General features: G+C 41.1%; 1 protein-coding gene across 1 annotated transcript in view; it reads right to left on the bottom strand.

Moving 5' to 3' along the window:
• Positions 1-482: 482 nt before the first annotated feature.
• The window catches only part of MGAT5 (alpha-1,6-mannosylglycoprotein 6-beta-N-acetylglucosaminyltransferase), a 113,523-nt gene continuing 95,483 nt past the window's right edge, over positions 483-18,522 (bottom strand). Inside the window, exons 13-17 of the mRNA XM_056495990.1 lie at positions 15,011-15,157; positions 12,207-12,323; positions 11,356-11,430; positions 8,850-9,007; positions 483-7,691 (exon numbers count right to left, since the gene is read on the bottom strand). Of these exons, the coding sequence (XP_056351965.1) occupies positions 7,493-7,691; positions 8,850-9,007; positions 11,356-11,430; positions 12,207-12,323; positions 15,011-15,157 (696 nt within the window). The 3' untranslated portion in view covers positions 483-7,492. The remainder of the gene's footprint in view (positions 7,692-8,849; positions 9,008-11,355; positions 11,431-12,206; positions 12,324-15,010; positions 15,158-18,522) is intronic.

The raw sequence follows: 18,522 nt of genomic DNA, 5'->3' as shown, positions 1-18,522 counted from the left end.
CATCAGCTCCCCAGTGCTCTGCATGGTAAATTGGATCCTGCAGGAGAATGCTCTCTAAAGCTGCTCTGTTACCACAGTGCAGTTCTGTCTTTCAACTCCATAGTGTATTGTGCCAGGAAGTCTTGCAGAGCCACTGTGCAATTCCAGTCTCACTTTCCCTTTCTCCCAAATTTACAGTGTGCTGTAAATTCAGTGTGTGCTGTAATTGAGCATGCTGTAAATTTACAGAGAAGCAGGAATTCCTAACTACTGCTGTGACAAAGCTGCCTCCTGAAAGGAGGCTTGATGTAACCTATTATCCAACCCAGGTTTAAAACAAACAAAGCAAGCAGTTCATTACTCACCTGTGGGACTTACCTGTGCAGAGGTGGGGCAGCAACAGAAACATCACCCAGTTGTAGAGCTGGAAGAAGCCACACAAATGCAGCTTGGGATAAAAGGCAGTTCATAGCATTCCCATTTAAGCACAAAGCAATCATAAATCCAAATCACACAAGAAAAAAGTTTATTGAAAAATAAATTCTCCCTAGTTTTTTTCTACAACAGTGAAAACAGAGCATTTTTCTATGCCATTAAAGTACAGACATTTACTGTTCTAAAAAAAAAAAAAAAAATAAAAAAATCCCATCCTATTGAACCCCAGGAACTTGGCAGTATCTGAACCACTGCGTTCTGTTTGAACCCAACTGCTTGAACGTAATATAGTGGAACACAACCACTGAAATAAAACAAAGGATTAACCTGTTAGGGGAGAATTCAAACCAAACACCCCATAGTACCAGCCTGATCCTGAACTTCTTGTGTACATTTAAAACCCCTCATTGACTACACATTATTGTCTGCAAAAAGCAGTATTTTAGTTTCAGTGAATTCAGTAGGGTTTTTCCCAATTTACACTGCTACAGGGCTTATTTAGACTCTGACCCTCTTCACCCCTGAAGAGGGAAACTCCTTCAGGGAATGATGCTGACCAGAACCCAAAGAGCTGCCTCAAACAGCACTCTGGAGAATCTCCCTGCAGTGATCAGCTCAGCAAGCTCAGGGGGATCAACATCTCCAAGCCCAAATTAGCTTTGTAAATATTACCTGATATTTTTCTTTTAGCTCTCTTAGAATCTTCAGGGTAACTTTTCTCACAAAATTTACTTTCTTTTCGCCTTTGGTAAAAACTGCCATTTCCTCCTCCTCTCCTGCATTCCTTGCAAAAACCAAATTAAACCTATGACTCCTTAAAAATATTTTTCACTGTCACTGTTCTGCAACAGACCTGTTAAGGAACATAAATTAGTTCTGGGTATTACACTATTAAAATTAACTGCCCTCAGACAGCAATTTAACTTGATTTATTGTGTGCCTATTTGATACTTCAAACTACTTTGCAGCTGCTGGAGCCTGAGCCAGGTCGTGTTGCATGCACTTGGTGCCTGGATGGCTCCAGGAAATGCCAGGCATTATTTACATGCTCTCCTTAAAGCCAAGGATTTGGTGGCTCCTGCAGGATCCAGGGCTGGCATTTGCAGTGACAATACAGATGTGTTTTCCTGCACCAGAAGCAGCCACGTGCTTTGGTGGCCATGGGGACAGCAGGGTCCTCAAAGCCTCAGTTCTGTGAGCCCTTACATGAGGTGACAAGTTCTGGTCCCATGCACAGCACACTTCAATAAATGTCACCTGCACTGATCTGCCCAGCAGAGAGAAGGGTTTTAATCACATGAGCACAACTAATTTTTTAAGTTTATGTGTGCTGAGGGTGAAGTTATTACTCATTTTATCAAAACTTTGAGGACCTGGTTTTATTCACTCATTTAATAAACAGGTGGCTTAGTGCTCTTGAGAGAGGTCTGCTAAATTAAAACACACTTCTGTGTGTTCTAATTGCACAAATATGCAAAGGATGACACCTATGAAAATGAACAGGTCCCAACGTGCAAGGCACAGCAGCAATGGTTGCACTTTGTTGCTTTTCCTGGAAGAAAGAACAATGAATGATGCCTCACCTGAGGCACTCTGGGGTCCAGCCTCTGCTATTTTCAACACATTCCTACAGTAAACATTTTACACTTGATACATGGAGTTGCTGTTTACACATTCCATTTAAATATAATTATATTTGGAAATTAAAAACTAATTTAAAACCCTACAGAACTGCTTCAAAATGTGTAGATGAGATTTAAGTCACTGCCCATAAGCCCATGTGTTTTGATGTTACATTTACAGCAGTATTATTAAAGTAAATCTCAACAAAATCCTCTATATCCCTGGCCATTTCAGCTCACATGAAAACATATCAGTGCATTACTGTCCTTGAGTTTACAGCAATCCCTACAACTATGGGGCCAAAGGTGAACTACAGATGGAAAGAGATCACAAGTGAGAAGTGGAAGGCATAGCAGCTTCAGGACAAACATCACAAGGAATCAGTCATAGCAAATGTTAGCACCCCTGGAAAAAAGACTGGGAAATCTGAAAGTGATAACTCCTGGTCTCTCTAAAAATAAACAAAAATGCCATCCCTCAGACTCCCAACTGTTGACTGAGCAGCAATTTAACCATGTTTTCAACTGATACTTTAACAACTAATCCGTAACATCAACTTAGTCAGAGCTGATTTGTGTTCTGACAGCAAGAAAAACTGGTGGCTGATATGTGTACAATATGCCTCAAGTGTTTGGTCTTTATCACTTAAGATACAGTGCTTTACACTTATTAAAAAGGGAGGGCTGATTTTTTTTAATTTTAGGGAACATTAATGGAGGAGTTGTGCTATCACTGAAGCCAGTGGGAGTCAGGAAGTTAATTAGACTTGGATAAGATTGTATCCAGCCTGATTCATCCATTTAATTTATTTTACTAGCAAAATTTGGTCCTGGAAGGAACTCTGAGCAAAAGACATACCTGAGAAAGCAATTTGGGTTTTGTTTACATGAACAGTGGTGCAGAATCATAAATCACCTTTGCAATTCAGAAGGGCCACACACTCTGAGAGGGGAGGGTATGTCTTTTGTATTAAGGACAAATCAAGGATGCTGCCTAGGATTTTAAAGGACAGTGGTACAGCATGACATTCTGACTTGGAGCTGATGATATCAAGAGAAATTTTCAATGAGTCTGAATTCTTGATACTCAGAAAGGTGCAAAAGCTGACACAAAGTAGCTGGGAGCAGAGTAGAGTAAGGAAGGTGCAGAGAGGCTCTGGCTACAACCCCATCCCAGCTGAAATCTGATCAGCAGCTGCTTTGCAAAATACTACTGTGGAAAAGTAGCATAAAAAAGAGAATCCGTCTGCAACAAGCTGACCAGTCCCTCCCCACTGAGAGCTGCCAGTTCAGCTGTGATAAAAGGCCCTGTATTCCCTGGTAGCACCAGGAACTGCCCCCTGCACATCCATCTTTAGCTAGAAAACCAACACCTCACAAAGCTCAACTGGATCCACAACTTTCCTGCTCATCACATCAGCTCTGGCTGTTCCTGGAGGTTTTCTGTTATCATTGTCTCCCTGGGGAATGTTAATGGCTTTCCTTTGCTCCCTGGTCATTGAACAGACATCCTGTCCCAGCAGGAGCTCTCATGCCAAATCACAGATACTCAATAAATTGCATTCTGCTTGCAGAAGCAATGTTTTGCAGAAATTATTAAAAGTTATACTATCTCTTATCTTATTAACCCTTATATAGTTTTAGAACAGATTTCTCAACTACTTAAAAACATTCAAAATTCACACCACTAAGTTGTAGAGTCATCAGCACAATTTACCTGGAATTAGTGTTCCATTATACTTGTTCAGACAGTGTCCATATTCCAAACACACATCCAAACCCCAAAGAAAGTAAAAAAGGCACATAAACATTAAATATTTGTAGAAACATAATCTGATATAAACTAGCAAACACACTGCTGCAACTATAAATTACAAAAAGAAACATAGAAACTAAGCAAAAAATGCAAAAAGCAACTCTATTTATACATGTGCAAATCAACTTGCATATATGAAATAAATGAGGTTTTTATTGGCATTTTTAAACAGTGTGTATTTACCAACTTTACCTTTCAAAGGCAAGCCTTTTATGTTAATTTTAATAAATATGTAAATGCTTCTCTCAAGTTTTCTAATCCCGTAGGAACAAGATTTTTGAAAAAAACTAGGTCACATACAAAAATACAAAATTTTAAAACAAAGAATGTCTTGATATGAGAGATATGTTTAAAAGCTTGTAAAATGGTTTTGTATTCAACTTTTGACATTTTTCCCATCAATTGCAGATCAATATATTCAAATGCAGTCATGCAAAAACCTGACTTGTGAGCAAAGGAAGCTGCAAGCTTCTGTCAGACTGAAAACAGCAGCACGGTCCCCTCTCTGATGTCCTTGCTGGAGTGCAAGAATTGGAGTGCACCTTTATTCTTCAATTAGAAAGCAAATAGTTATGGAACTGGGACAGAAAGCTGCCCACCAGCCTGAAATGTGGATATCTATGACAGGTTTTAGTAAATCAAACTCTTCACTAGTCCCACATGGATTTGCCTGAGTGTTTACCTGCAGAAGGGTTCACTAATTTCTGACTGCACGAGGGAACGCGGCTGTGACGGGAGCGTGTGGAGCTCAGTGAGCAATGCTTGCAGAGTCTCTGCACTTACAGTTCCCATGATAGTCTCCTTTTACAGGAATATAGACTGAAGCTGTAGGTCTTGATTTGTTATTCTTCAAGATTAATGAGTCTTCTCTATAGGTTTCAGTGGAAATAAGATCAGAGACCACTGACTCTGAAGCCAATTTGGATGTTCTGTCCCTGGCTGAAACACAAGTGACTTCGGTGCTGCTGTTTCATTTTTGCCAGAATGCAGTAATTCAGTTCAGCAGACTAGAAACAGTGCTACAGCATGAAAAAACAGAGCTTATAATAAACTCTCCCTGCTGTGGTAAAGGCAAACTTAGCATTGAGCAAAGCACTAGACCAGAAAATCTTATAATAACAAATACCAAACCCCTCCCATCATTAAAGGTTTAGAATGCAGTATGTATTGCCATGTGGGCCTTACAGCAGGGGAACCAAGCAAACATGTATTTACAGCAAAGAATTACACTACAGCAAAACCCACATGTTTTGCATCCTTTAAGTGCACACGCACAAATCTTTGTTTCCAACATAATTCTGTGATATCCCAGTCCAAAATCAATTCCTGCCTGAGAAACATCAGGCTGAACTGGTGATGACAAGTCCTGCTGCTGCCTTTACTTTCAGCACCAGCTGGAAGTTCATACACTGTGATAGGCAAGATTTTCTAGTTGCACAAATATGCACAGGTCTGCAGGGGATATTTTATATAAATACAGAATGAGTTGTTGTGCCTGCTCAGACCCACCTCCAATTGTCCTCCCCCAGCTTTTCCAGGGCAGTGAAACTATGGTAAACTCCATTTCTGCTGACTGAAGCACATGCTGAGCTATGGCAACAGGAGGGATTTTCATACTGGTTTGGGTTTGTTTTCTTTTCATTCAAAAAATTTGCCTCCCATTAGAGAACCCAGCTGTTCTGTTTCTGGAAAATTCATCTAAAATACAGCAGATTTTCACATCATCAAACCCAGATCCTGGTGACCCTGCTGTTCAACAGCTCCCATAGACCTTTTTTGGATACTCAACAACCTCCTGTGCTATGAAGTGATGTTATGGAGTGTTACAGGGGAACACTGTCAGGAGTGTTGATGCAGGAAACCAAATGCTTGAAAAGGCTCATTCACTGCTTTTAAACTGGAAGTTAAATTATAGACTGCTCTGGAGGATTTATCCACAGTGCAATAGAATCTTTCTTGCCTGGTCTTTGGTAGGTCACCACATCCATCAACATTCCCACACAGATAATGAACACTGCTTACAAGAAAAATCTGAACCAAGCAGATATGCCCAAGAAAGGAAAATGTAAAGCATCTATGCCTTTCATTACTACCTGGTAATCTTTATGAGAGAAAAAAAAAAAAAAAAAAAGAAAAAAAAAAAAAGAAAAAAAATCTGTATTGATTTGAGGTTTTATTCCAGCATGGTGAGAGCATGTCCAAATTGCAAACCTACAGACTCTGACTGCAGATTTGTTTTTCCCTAATCTTAACATGTAACTTCCTGACTACAAATGGTGCTGTCAAGCATGTCATTTTCTGCTGAAAATAACAAAAATTACCTCTGTAAAAAGAAGGCAGTGTAGATGAGTTAACTTGCTCCTCTCAAAAAAAAAACCCAACCAACTTTGATTTAAATTCTGAACTTTTAAATTGTTTTCTTTTAAATTTACAATTGATGTGCCTGATAAAAAGGTAAGAAGAAACAAGCAGCCCCCTAAAACCAGAAAAACAATCAAAGAACCCCAGATGATTGATTCTTTTCTTTTCACTCCTTTGTCTCATCTTGTCCTCCAGAAAAAAAATTTCTCTTTAAAAACCTAGCTAGTTGTGAAGACATTTTACATTTCTACCATACAATAATTATAGTTAGCTTAATTTAACCTTTCTATGTCATTCAGCAACACTTTAACTATTGGAAGCCATAGCAAACTGAGGCTCTAATGATAATATTGCTCCAATGATGCTGAATACTTTTTGCTTCACACAGTATTTCTAGTAGACAGACTACAACAGAAGCATGGGCAAATTCCAAGGATTACTCTCTAAATGGGACCAGTAAACTGTGATGAGTCCATTCCAAAAATGGTTGTGTGTTTTTGTAGCTTTTCCACACTGAAGAATGCCACAACCCCAGTGAGCTGTGCAGTCACCAAGATGTGTCACATGCTGGCAACTGCCTATTTGCTCATTTATGACACTCTGCTTAGGCTGCTCTGGTGCAGCAGCTGTGATGCAGACAATACCTTGTTGTATACAAAGATTTAGTTTTAAAAAAAGGGAAAGAAATCAAAACTGGGCCCAAATAACCGAATAGCAGAGTACAGAGCTCTCTCATTATTCCAGGTCCTTGTGAAGTAAATCACTTTGTAGCCATTCAAGCCAAAGCTGTACCCAAACCAGTGCACCTTGAATAAAATGTTAGTCCTCCTTCCCCAGCATCCCCTCCTTCAAGCACACTTTTTTCAATTTTCTACTGGAATGAAGTTGAGATCCTTTAGCTAACCATGATGGGGGATGTCCTAACTCATTAAAAAAATAGAAAACACTTCACCCAAAACACAAAAACAGAAGTTTGATGGGTCTGGAAATTTTCTACAAACTATTCTGTGCAGTCATCTTCAAGCCACTGTTGAACATGAGACTCGTTTCTCTTCGCAAACAGCTGAAGGAATCTGAGGAGTGACACTGCAAACGTCCTTTCAGGAAGAAAAGATCAGTTCTAGCTGTTTATTATGAATCCCTCCTCTTTAGTAGATAATTCTGCCCAGCAATGATAGCTCTGCCTGCAGTGGAAAACCTGGACCAAAGTGCAGGGAGTACTGAGGAACTCCTCTCCAAACTACTCACGTTGTCCCCAGTGGGAGCAGCCCTGCTGCTGCTATAGGCAGTCCTTGCAGAGTGCAACCTGCCCCTTGATGTAGTCCCTGCAGGGGCAGATCCTTCTGTGCACAGGGTGGGAGCCAGCACAGCTGAACAGTAGCAGGTCACCTTGGAAAACACAGTGCTTCCTCCTTCCATCAAAAGAGGGGACCAGGATATCGTTTGCAGACTCCATGGTGAGACATTCGATGTTATGCCTGAAAATCAAAGCACGTGATCTCTATCACACCTGAGTTTCTGGGATTTGGGCACACTTCCTCACTAAAAATAACAAACCCTGCTCCACTAAATCCTAAATAGAGTGCATTTACAAGTGTAGCTTTCCAGAACATGACTTTTCTGCTGCACAGATTCTCTCTGCAGAGGGCAGTGCAGCCTTTATAGCTTTACTACTTCCTAAAGATTAAAAAAGAAGTTAAAGAGAAAAAAATGCTTCTGACTGTTCCCCAAAACCTAGTATTTAAATACACCATGGATTTTCAGTAGGACAGGCTCAGAGAATCTGAACTCAGGAAATATTCACTTTGATTTCAGGGAGCCTCTTCCCCAGGGAAGCCCCACAGAGCTGGGCAGCTCAAGGGGGTGAGCTGGACTCTGAGGATGAAGGATGCTGCTCCTGGGCTGCAGGGAACAGGGCCTGCAGCTCCCAGGAACCAGCCAGCAGGAAAATGAAAAATGCCAGTTGCCATTTTCTGACCACAAAACTTAAGCACCAGGGTAGCAATTCCAGCAGAGCCTTGTTTTTCACTTATGCTGGAAACATTGGTAACTTTTAGCATTTAACAGACAGGTTTTTTTCCACAGGATTATGATTTTGTCTAGACAGCTAGAAAAGAAAGTTTTTATATGAGCTGCTTCTGTACTTCACTGGAAATAACACCTTTTCAAAGAAAATACAAACCCTAAAATCTTCTACAATGTAATTTAGCAAAAAGTAGGGAAAGAAAACCTGGAAAGAAGATTCCCTAGCAGTCAATTGTGGGAGCCTGGTTTTGAACACTGTTTTCCTTCTGAAAGGAAGACAGACACACCTCCAAAGAGACAGCACCCAAAAGCAGCATTCCTTTCCTTAATGCACAGCTGGTGAGTTTTACACATCTGCACCAGCACCTCCAGTGTACCAGGGTTCACAATTCTCTACCCAGGACAATAGTGACAGAAGGTTTTTGGCTCCCTGTGCTCCTGGCAGGCTGCTCTCAGCAGTCACCACTACCACAAAACACTCACAGCTTGCTGCAGCCAGAGCTGCCCTCCCCACCTTCCCTTCTCACAGAACTTGTGCTTCAAATTCCAAGTGTGGTAAAATCCAGTGCAATAAAGAGACCAGACAACATAGTTGTGCTATAAATACTTACCTAAGCAGAGCTTTGTCCTTGTTGAGATGCTGGAAGAAGGAAGGCTCACAGATGAGCTGGCTTTCCTGACAGACTTGCTTACAGGATTTTCCAGGTTCAGCAATTTTTACTTGAAGGGCACTTAATGGGGGCCACATCACCTGCCCATGGCAGAAATCCTGCAGTGACAGATCATGTTCTGTTATGATGTGCTCAGACAACATTTCACAATACTCAGACTGTATTTTAACATTTGGCAACTCTTGCCAAAGGGTGATCAAATAATTTGGGCCTGGTCCATCATGGTTTGCTTTCTCTGGACCAAACAAAAACTTGTCTGAATTGATCCCTCACTGTGACCCAAAGCCCCCAAATACATTTACCAGTTCTCAATATCAGCTTGAGCTTTTTTTATTCCATTTTGATTTCCTCTGCTGAAGAAGGAATACTTCCAGGTCTCACCACAAATGTAATATTATACAGTCATGAATCACAGAACATCATGGGTTAGAAGGGACCCACAAATTTCAAGGTGAGACCAAAGGAGGTGTCATCCTTCATCTGTCTTTTCTTGCTCTGGGGTGAATGTTCTCACTCCCTTTGCCAAACTCTGGGGCTCAGCTAAGCTGAGCTGAGCCTCTGCTGAGCCAAGTCAGTTTTTTGACCTCAGAGTCCTGCCTCAAACATTTTCTGCTGGGTTATCAAGTTCTCTGCTTGGCCACATCTTTCAAAGTCAGTGTGTCTGTTCCATCAGCCCTCATCCAACAGCTCCCAGATTTGCAGCAGGGAATCCCTGCTGCTTTGGCTGTGGTTGCCTGGCTGCTCCTTTGATGCCAGTGCCAAAACTGAAGCAATCCCTCCCTCTGGTTCCCAGCCTCTGCTGCTGCCTTGCAGAGCAGCCACAACTGTGTGTGCAGCCACAGGGCAAACAGGATCAGGGATGGGCTCAGCAGATGGCAGGGATGCACCCAGCAGCCACCCTGGGCTGCTGCCAGGGCAGGGCAGTGCCAGGATGGAGCAGCTTGGGCACACAGCTGGTTTAACCCAGCTGAAGGAGGCACTGCTGGGTGTGCAGCCACAGCTCACAGCAGCTCTCTTACCTCAGACTGGGAAGGCTTCAGCCCAGCTGTTGAAGCTGAAGATCTGGGGAGTTCAATAAACCATTCTTGTGAACATTGTCCTCCTGACCCTCAGCCAAGGCCCCAGAAGGGGAACTCTGCAGACCTCCCTTAAATGCCACAGTTTCCCTGTCCACAGAGTGGGAGGGTGTCTCTGGCCCCATCTCCTTACACACACATCCCCTGAAGACCCCAGTCATGGTCAAGGCACACAACCACTGGACCACACCAGCTCTATTCCAGCATCTTTGCTCCCATTTCAAGTTTGTACTGCTTTCTTTTCTTCCTACCTCCACCACAAACTTGTGAAAATAAGGTCTCAGTATTTTTGCTTCTTGTTTTTTGTTCATCTGACACATTAATTAGGCAAAGTGCTAAGCACATGCAGCTAAAATTGCTTGAACATCCTGGGAGCTGTGAAACACCACCAGCTTTTGACAATTAGTCAAAGCAATGAACAAAATTACAATATTTTGTGGATTTCTGAGAAGCACAAGGGAGGGTTTAGCCCTTGGGGGAGGGCCAGAGGGAAGAGGCAGATTTAGCCACAGGTGCCATATCTTGATTGTCTCTTTTTCTTCTTTACACTGAGCTCCATTTCTTCCTGATTGACAAAAACTCCCAATTATAGCTAACTTAGGTAGAATAGTCAAAAGCAGCAGTGGTACTTTTACAGGTTTTGTCATCAATACAGCAGCAAAAAGCTTAAAGTGTTTATTGGCAGTAAAGAGGGAATAGCTAGGCTGTGCTAACTGCCCTTCTGACCTGGAGCTGTGCTATTCTTCAGGACTGTCTTTAATAGCACCCACCTTCAGAAATACAAGTACAGACATGTCCAGTGTCCTTGAAAGAAATCCTGGCAATTAAATGACATATCAGAGATAAAGGTTATTCCTATCTCTCTTCTGCAGCAGCCAGAACAAAAGGCAGAGCTGGTTACTGCAACAGATCTGGCTTGGGCAGAAGTCCAAGCAAACACACAGTTTCTAGAAATCAGGATCCCATGTAAATCTCTGCAGTTTATTACTCCAACTCAACATCTTCTGCTGCTCTTAGCTGGCAGTAACGCACAGGGACCAAAAGTCCTTTAAGTAACTGGGCTCCAAACCATTTAAATCTTTATTGATTGAAACTAAATACTTGTAAAATCTGCCCAGAGGCTGCAATTCTACCAAAAAATACCTCTCTATTTAAGTGATCCTTCATGATCCAAAGCTTTTATGTGTGTACACAGCTAAGGAAGTCACACACACACTGAAAAATTGCTTTGCCTTTCTGCTTTTATATAATGCCAAGGTCTGCACAGCTACTATTTCTACTTGGACAGCAGCAACACTGAGAAGCTTTAAAATGGAGATGGTCCTCCCTTTCTAACACAATCCAAAGTCACACATAACAAAAGTTCATACCTGTCTTTCAATAAAGGCATTCATCCTCTGAAGCATTCCCTCACAGGTAAATTCATAGGGCAAGTAAGGGTCAATCTGTGGAGACAGTGTGTTAAGGTTAGAGGGGTTTTTGCTTCAATCAACTTTGTGGTGTACTGTGTGGCAGCAGCTTCTGTTCCAAATACTCCATTATAGCTTGAGCAGCAACAAAAAGTACTAATAAATTCATAAGGAAATAGTAATTTTACAAAACCATCAGCAGTTTTAGCTGATTTTTCTCCTTTTTAAAGGCAATAAGAATTGCTCCACGATTACCTTCATGGAAATTCAGGGTATACTGCAAAGTGACAGATGTAAGGATAGTCTGAGATCCTCTGGGATTCCAGAGCTCCTGTTTTAACTAAGTTTCAGTTCTGAAGTTGAAGTGACAAAACAGAATGTGATACCTTTGAAAATTCCTTCATACTTTTCCCCCTTGAAGTGCCCTCATTACCATTCCACACTGTAGGTGCACAAGCACTTCTGTGGGAATCTCAAGGTTACAAACTCAGAGCTGAGCAGAGTCTGCAATGCTCTAAGAATCAACAACAAAACTTCCTCACTGAATGCACAGAAAACACAGATTGCTGTATAACTCACACGTGAAATTCTCATTTCTATACAAATTCACCCACTCCTTTTTTTCAAGCAAGAACCTGACACAGCCAGTACTAAAACATGAGAATTTTGATACCATAGGTATGTAATAACCCTTTTCTCTTCAATACCCTACCAAAATGCAGCACTCATTGGACTAACACTAGGAAGCACTGTGGGTGCAGTATACACTACACCCTCAAGTATTGATAGCAAATTAAAGACACATTCCTCACCTTTTGATTCAAAATTGATTTCACAGCCTTCTCAACCTCAGAAAGATCATTGATGTCCACAGTCCACACATGGGGCTTCCCAATGTAAACTTCAGCATAGGGATGCTGAGATGTCAACTGAAAGAAGAAATTATATTGGTAAAAATTAATGTGCAAAGATATCCTTGCCTCTCACTCTCTTAATCAGCTATTTGGATGAAATGCACTAGGATAGGGCAAAAATTCAGTTAGAACACAATAGTCAGCATCATTCCTTCTGAGTTACTTTTCAGATTTTCTCTTTAAATTTAGAGAGTGAATTTAGCTGGAAAACTGAAAATCAGGTAACACAGATCACAAGTAAGGTATGTGCATCTCTAATTTGTGCCTTCAATCCTCACAAAGACCCACATCACAGAAGACTTGATGTTTACTGAAATTACTTGCACCTTGACCCTGAATCCCCACAGCTCATTCACAGAGCCATCCTCCCTCTTCACAACCTCTCACTGCCATAAGTCCTGCTTAGAGCTGCATGGCTGGCTCCCAGAGGTGTCATCCTCACCCTGCATCCTCCAAATTTCAAATATTTCCAGAATTCTGTAAGCAAAATTGAAGAAAGAATAATTTTAATAAAAAAGGATGAATTCTGACTCTCATGACTGAGAGCAGAAGAGTAACATGACCTCACCAAGAGTGATAGCCAATATTTTGCTCACCACTTTGTCAGAAGACAATATCAATGAATACCCAAGAAGGTAACTAAGTAAAGCTCTATCAGAGTTGCTTTCAGAACCAGCAGGACAGATCAATAAGTACTTTTTGTGACTGGTCACTGAGGAGTGAGAACATGCACAAGAACACAAAAAAGGGAACAAAAACTACAGAAGACAGAAGTGGTTCACACCAGTCTCAGAAGAAAAGTGCTTTTTCAATAAATGCCAAAACCCCCACAGGATAGGTTGTTTATAGGCAGTGTTTACACAGCTGTCTCTTTATGCTGTCCCTATGACAAAAAGGCATTGCAGAAGATCTGAAGCAGGAAGCAGTGTCTGTTGGGAAGAACTTTCTCCTGCACTGGAGATCACTGTACTTGGTCTTTTCCTCAAGTGAATGCAAGAAACTGTTGCATTCACTATCAAAAATACTAAAAAAAACCATTAAAAATAGTCATTGCATTTTGCTTGTGGAGACGAGTAATTTGAAAGGTTACTTTACAAAACCACTTAACACAGACTTTATCTTCATATTCTTATATGGATAATCATGCCACAGAACTACACAAGCTCTTTTTGTTCTTCTTTAGCATTTGAAGAATGGAGAGAAGCATTTAAGGGCTTTCTTAATCCCAAAGAACCAGCACATGGGTTACTGGCAATTGGATCTAAATGCAGTTCTGAAGAGAAAAGGTCACTCTCAGGAGAGGTCAGCAGGGCATGTGGAGGCAGCAATATTCCTGAAGGATACACATGATGTACTCTGGACTAGAGCAGCCAATAGGGATCATTTTTCTGTACAAGTCAGGTACACAGCATTTCTGTTAGTGCTGGCACATGGCATCAGGATTTATCATGGCATTCCAAGCCCTGGAATTCCTACAAAACACTTAGATGGGTTCAGATTATTTACTGAGCCTGATCAGTTATGGTGTTTGGACACAGAATAACTGGAAATGAGACAAAAACCGAGGGACTCACAGAAGTTTTGAAAGGTGTCAAGCCCAAGGAGAAAGTTTTAACAGGCTTTTATTCCCTTACTGCTGTCTCCTTTATCAGCAACACAGACTAAGAGAAGGGGCAAGCTTTAGTTTGTGCAGGACATGAATTCAGTGTAGAACAAGAAAGGCAATTACAGCTGTGGATCATAAAATTATACAGAATTTCTTTTCCTGACTGAAAATAGGAAACTGAGTTTTGCTTATCAACCAGCTGGTGCTGCTCAGGACACAATTTATATGGCCCTAGCACAACCTGAATTGGGAAGTGCAAGGTTCTCATCACCTGCATGTTACCTGAGAGCTTTCCTCTGATATAAATACATAAAGAATTTATGTACATACACCTATGAGCAAGCCATGGCCACAGACACAGTGCTGATGTCAGAAATGGCTCTGTCACTATTAAATGTTTACAAGTACAGGCTGAAGTTTACCTACACTGAATAAATGAAAAATATTCCAAAGTCAGTGCCAGGGTGAGGGATTGGTTTACTTAGCTTCAATCTTCTCTCACTGGATCTAAACACACTGACTGTTTTGCAAGCTTGGAGTTTGGTTTTCCTGTTTTCTTCAAGAGTCAGTTCTCCAAAAGTCTTCAGCATTTAACCACAAACACGGTGGGTGATCATTAATACCTTAACTCAATAGTGCCTTGAACAGGTCTTTTCTGAAGGAAAAAACCAAAACCCAAAACACACATAACCACCCACAAATGCCCTTTTCATAATTTACTTAAACACCTATTTACTTCCTGCACAGTACACTGCAATGTCTGTTTCTTCAACAAAATAAAAACACTTTCAAATGATGTATCAAAATGACATGATCTGTTCCTGGGCAGAACATCAGGTTTCCAAGAGAAACTTTAGTTTATGATATCTCAATAAGAAGTAGCAAAATGTACCTATAAGTAAATCTAGAGATAAAGCTTGAAGCGTGCTAACAACACCATTTTAATTATCCTATAAAAATAAGAACTGATACTCCCATCAATGACTACAGAAAAAAGCAGCTGCACACCTTTAATAAATTTCTCCTATACTCTGTTACTAAAAGGAAACCCAAAAATATTTTCAATAAAAAAATTATCGAGATTGATAGAGCTTACCTCTCGGAGTGTAGGTTTGCCTTTGAAAAAATCAGTGTTTTTGCTACTTTTTGGTGGGTTAAATCTTAAATTCAGGAAAGCACATCCATTGGCAATAGCCTCCAAGGGAGCTGGCCCTTCATATGGAAATCCAAGACCAACAAACAGCTGAAAAATACAAAATAAGGGATATTTTAATTTTTGTTATTCACAAGAAAGCTAAGAGCTAGCTTAAAAGAAACAAAAAACCATTCTAAATGTACCAGCCTGAAGAAAATGCAATGCTAAGAAGAAAATGGGAGAAATTCAACAGCTCACCACCTGCCACCCAAGCAGTAATGGAATGTCCTGTAAAACACATTTGACTATCATCATCTGTAATGAGCTGAGGGTGGTTTTTCATGGAGCTGAGGCAACAACAGCCCCTTTTAGGGCTTCTTCTGGGAAGGGGAAAAGTTGGTGGTTAATTGGTATTGAAGTGGAGCTGCTGGGCTTTCCTACAGGTACAGGTTCTAAGGCAGCAGTCTCCAGGAACAGCTGCACCAGTGTTCTCCCAGCTCCCAAGCCAGCCAAGCCCCTGGTTTTGCCAACAGGAACAGCTCCTGGCACACTAATTAAGCCTCCTAATTAAAACAGTAGGTGGCAGCAAACAGCAGCTCACAACACAGCAAGAGCCTGCAGGGGCTGTAGATGGTTCAATGACTCCAAGGGAAACTGGACAAAAAATCCATCCCAAAGCTTTTCCTCCACCAGCTGAGATTCCAGGTGCTCCAGAAAAGGCACTGCTCTGCTCCAGTGAAAACACACTGAAGGTTTTTTTGGACTTGTCTGAAAAAAATCTTGACCCCTTTCCTGGCCAAACATAATGAAACCCCCTGAATTAAATATAGGATTCTTCATCTTCATGAATGTTTGTGTATAACAGGAGAACTACAAGCTCTGAGTTGGAACAGCAATTTTTCAGTGCTGCTGCATAACTATATATACATATATATAGCTACTGCTTTTTCCAGGAAAATAAAGCACAACTTTCATAGCTATGAGAGTCATGCAATCAGGACACATATTCAAAGAGATCAAGGTATACTACTCTGCATTAAATCTTCTGCAACATGGAAATGAATCCCAGTAACAGAACATTCACAGCTGGAGGCTCTTCCTAGGAGCTGATCCTAACATTGATGCATAAACCTGTAGTCAGCCCTGTCATGCACAGGCATTGCAGCATCAATCCTCCCCAACCCATGGCAACAACAGTATAAATTCAGAGCTGGCTCATTTTAGAAAAGCAAGTTAACACTTCTCAGCATAGCTGAGGACATACCATTTTCACTGCATGGAGCTGAATATTGTAATTTCAGTTCTCAATATTCAAGTTAAAGAAGTTGCCTACTTGCAAAAAGTTTCTCAACTCTCTCACAGATTTAAATCTTATAGAACCTCTCCAGTGGCTGGTAACAGAAAGATCCAGAAGCTATTTCTATTGAAGACAAATTATAAGAATTCTGGTTTTATATATGGCATAAAATGTACCACCTTTCAGTCATGAAATGTATACTATATATAATCCCAAAAAAGGCTGAATTTACAAAAAGGTTATCTCTTGAAAACAATGAATTAAGGACATGAAACCAATTCATGCAGCCTGCACATAAAATATTTATTTAAACTACTCCTTAGTTCAGGCAGAAAACCAGCTGAGAACCAGCAATTAAACCTATCTGAAATATCAATTCTCCTATGATCCTGTGTTTGTCTGTTATGTAGGGAAGGCTGGGTTGTTTGCTTAGTTTTGCACTTTTTAATAAACTGCTGCTGTGCACTGCTGAGTTCTGTGTCTGACTGGTCCATTTATTTGGGAGGAAGCTCCATGGGAAAAGAAACATGGGTTTATGTTTTGACAGCACAGAGTGCACTGCCATCACTTAATCTATAATAAATAGCTTACCACCTGTTTCCCATCCATTTTCCAGCCTCACCTCTAAGCAGCACTGATCCTTTGAAGGAAGAAGGATGTGTCTGATCCCTAGAACAGGGAGGGTGTGTGTGCTGCCTGGTGGCCTGAGCTTGCAGCCTGGCTCACAGCCGCCTGCAGCCCCTCAAATCTTTCTTTCAGTCCTTCTATCACCCTCCAGCACATCATCAGCAAACCAGCTGAAATTCCCAAACTCAATCCAGAGCCTTCTCCAGAAAATTATAAAGTAACCTTGCCCATGGCAGAAGGTGGAACTAGATGATCTTTAAGGTCCCTTTCAGCCCAAACCATTTTGTGAGTTTTGACAATTAATGTTCCTTGGTTAGGGAGTCAGTTTTTGTCTGGCATAAAGAGCAAAATAGAAATATCTTACATACCTCAATAAAGTCACATTCATTATGATTAAAAGAGCAGGTATTAGAGAACACAAGCCTTTTCTGTAACTTACAAAGCTCTCATTTGCTAATCCTTTGAATTACATGCAGCTTTTTATTTCCAGAAAGGCTAAAACAATCTGTCAAGGTACTTCCTAAGAGTATGCAGCAAATCACTAACTGAAAGTTAGTGCAAGTCACTAACTGAAAAGGAACTGAAAAAAAGAAAAAAGGAGAAATAACAGTCAACCATTTTCAGGTAGCAGTGAAGCAAACATCCATCCTCAATACAGATGAGGCTGTGGGGAAGATAAGGCTCTGTCCCACAGAGTGAAGATTTAGACCAGACTGTGCCTCCCCTGATGTAGCTGTACACTGCTGCCTCCAGCACTGGAGATGCTGACAGTGGCTCTTAAGGTAACTCTCATCAGATGCAGGTCTGGTAACCCAGTCCACCATGGGGAGGCACCTGCACTTTAGGGCTGAAGATCCATATTGCAAAATTTCAAATGGGATGTGCTGGTAACACCACATGTGGCAAAAAATGTTAGTCTTGATCTCACTCTGTTAGCAGCAGCAGAACTGCTATGCAGAGGAGAATTGCTTTGTGCTTTACTGGTTGATTAGTGCTTGGAAAAAATTCATATTCTGTTTGCGAATGTTCTTCTCACCTTGCCAATATTTCTGAAAGCAAAAGCCATTATTTTTCCTAGAGAGCTTTAAGTGGGCACATGGCACAGCCGGCTCTGCACGCTGACACCCCATGGAACTGGTGATTGCCAGGAGGAAGTTACACTGTAAAAGTCTATCTAAAGCAGATAATTGCCAAAAAATACAGAAGTAGAATGAGCATGGAAACAGCAGTGTGGTGGTGTTTTTTTTTAACCCATTCCTTTTTAGCAAGGTCTGCACGGACCAGAGAAAGGGATTTGTGTCTGCAGCACCACTGGCCCAAATTGAGTAAAGTTGAAATCCTTAATAGTTTGATTTTCATAACAAAGGCTCCTCAGGAACCTTCTCCACCTTTTGAATGAACTGAACCTCTGGTTTGGAATGTCAGACTTTGGAGCTGGCCACCCAGCATCACACCAGCCAAGACACCACTCTTCTTGCTGTAATGGAAATGGTCCTCTCACAGTGCAGTAGTTGAGTGGAGACATCTCTGACAAAAAAAGTAACTCATG

This window comes from Oenanthe melanoleuca, chromosome 7, assembly GCF_029582105.1.
Source record: "Oenanthe melanoleuca isolate GR-GAL-2019-014 chromosome 7, OMel1.0, whole genome shotgun sequence".
NCBI lineage: Eukaryota > Metazoa > Chordata > Aves > Passeriformes > Muscicapidae > Oenanthe > Oenanthe melanoleuca.
This window is presented reverse-complemented; position numbering and strand designations above follow the sequence as displayed.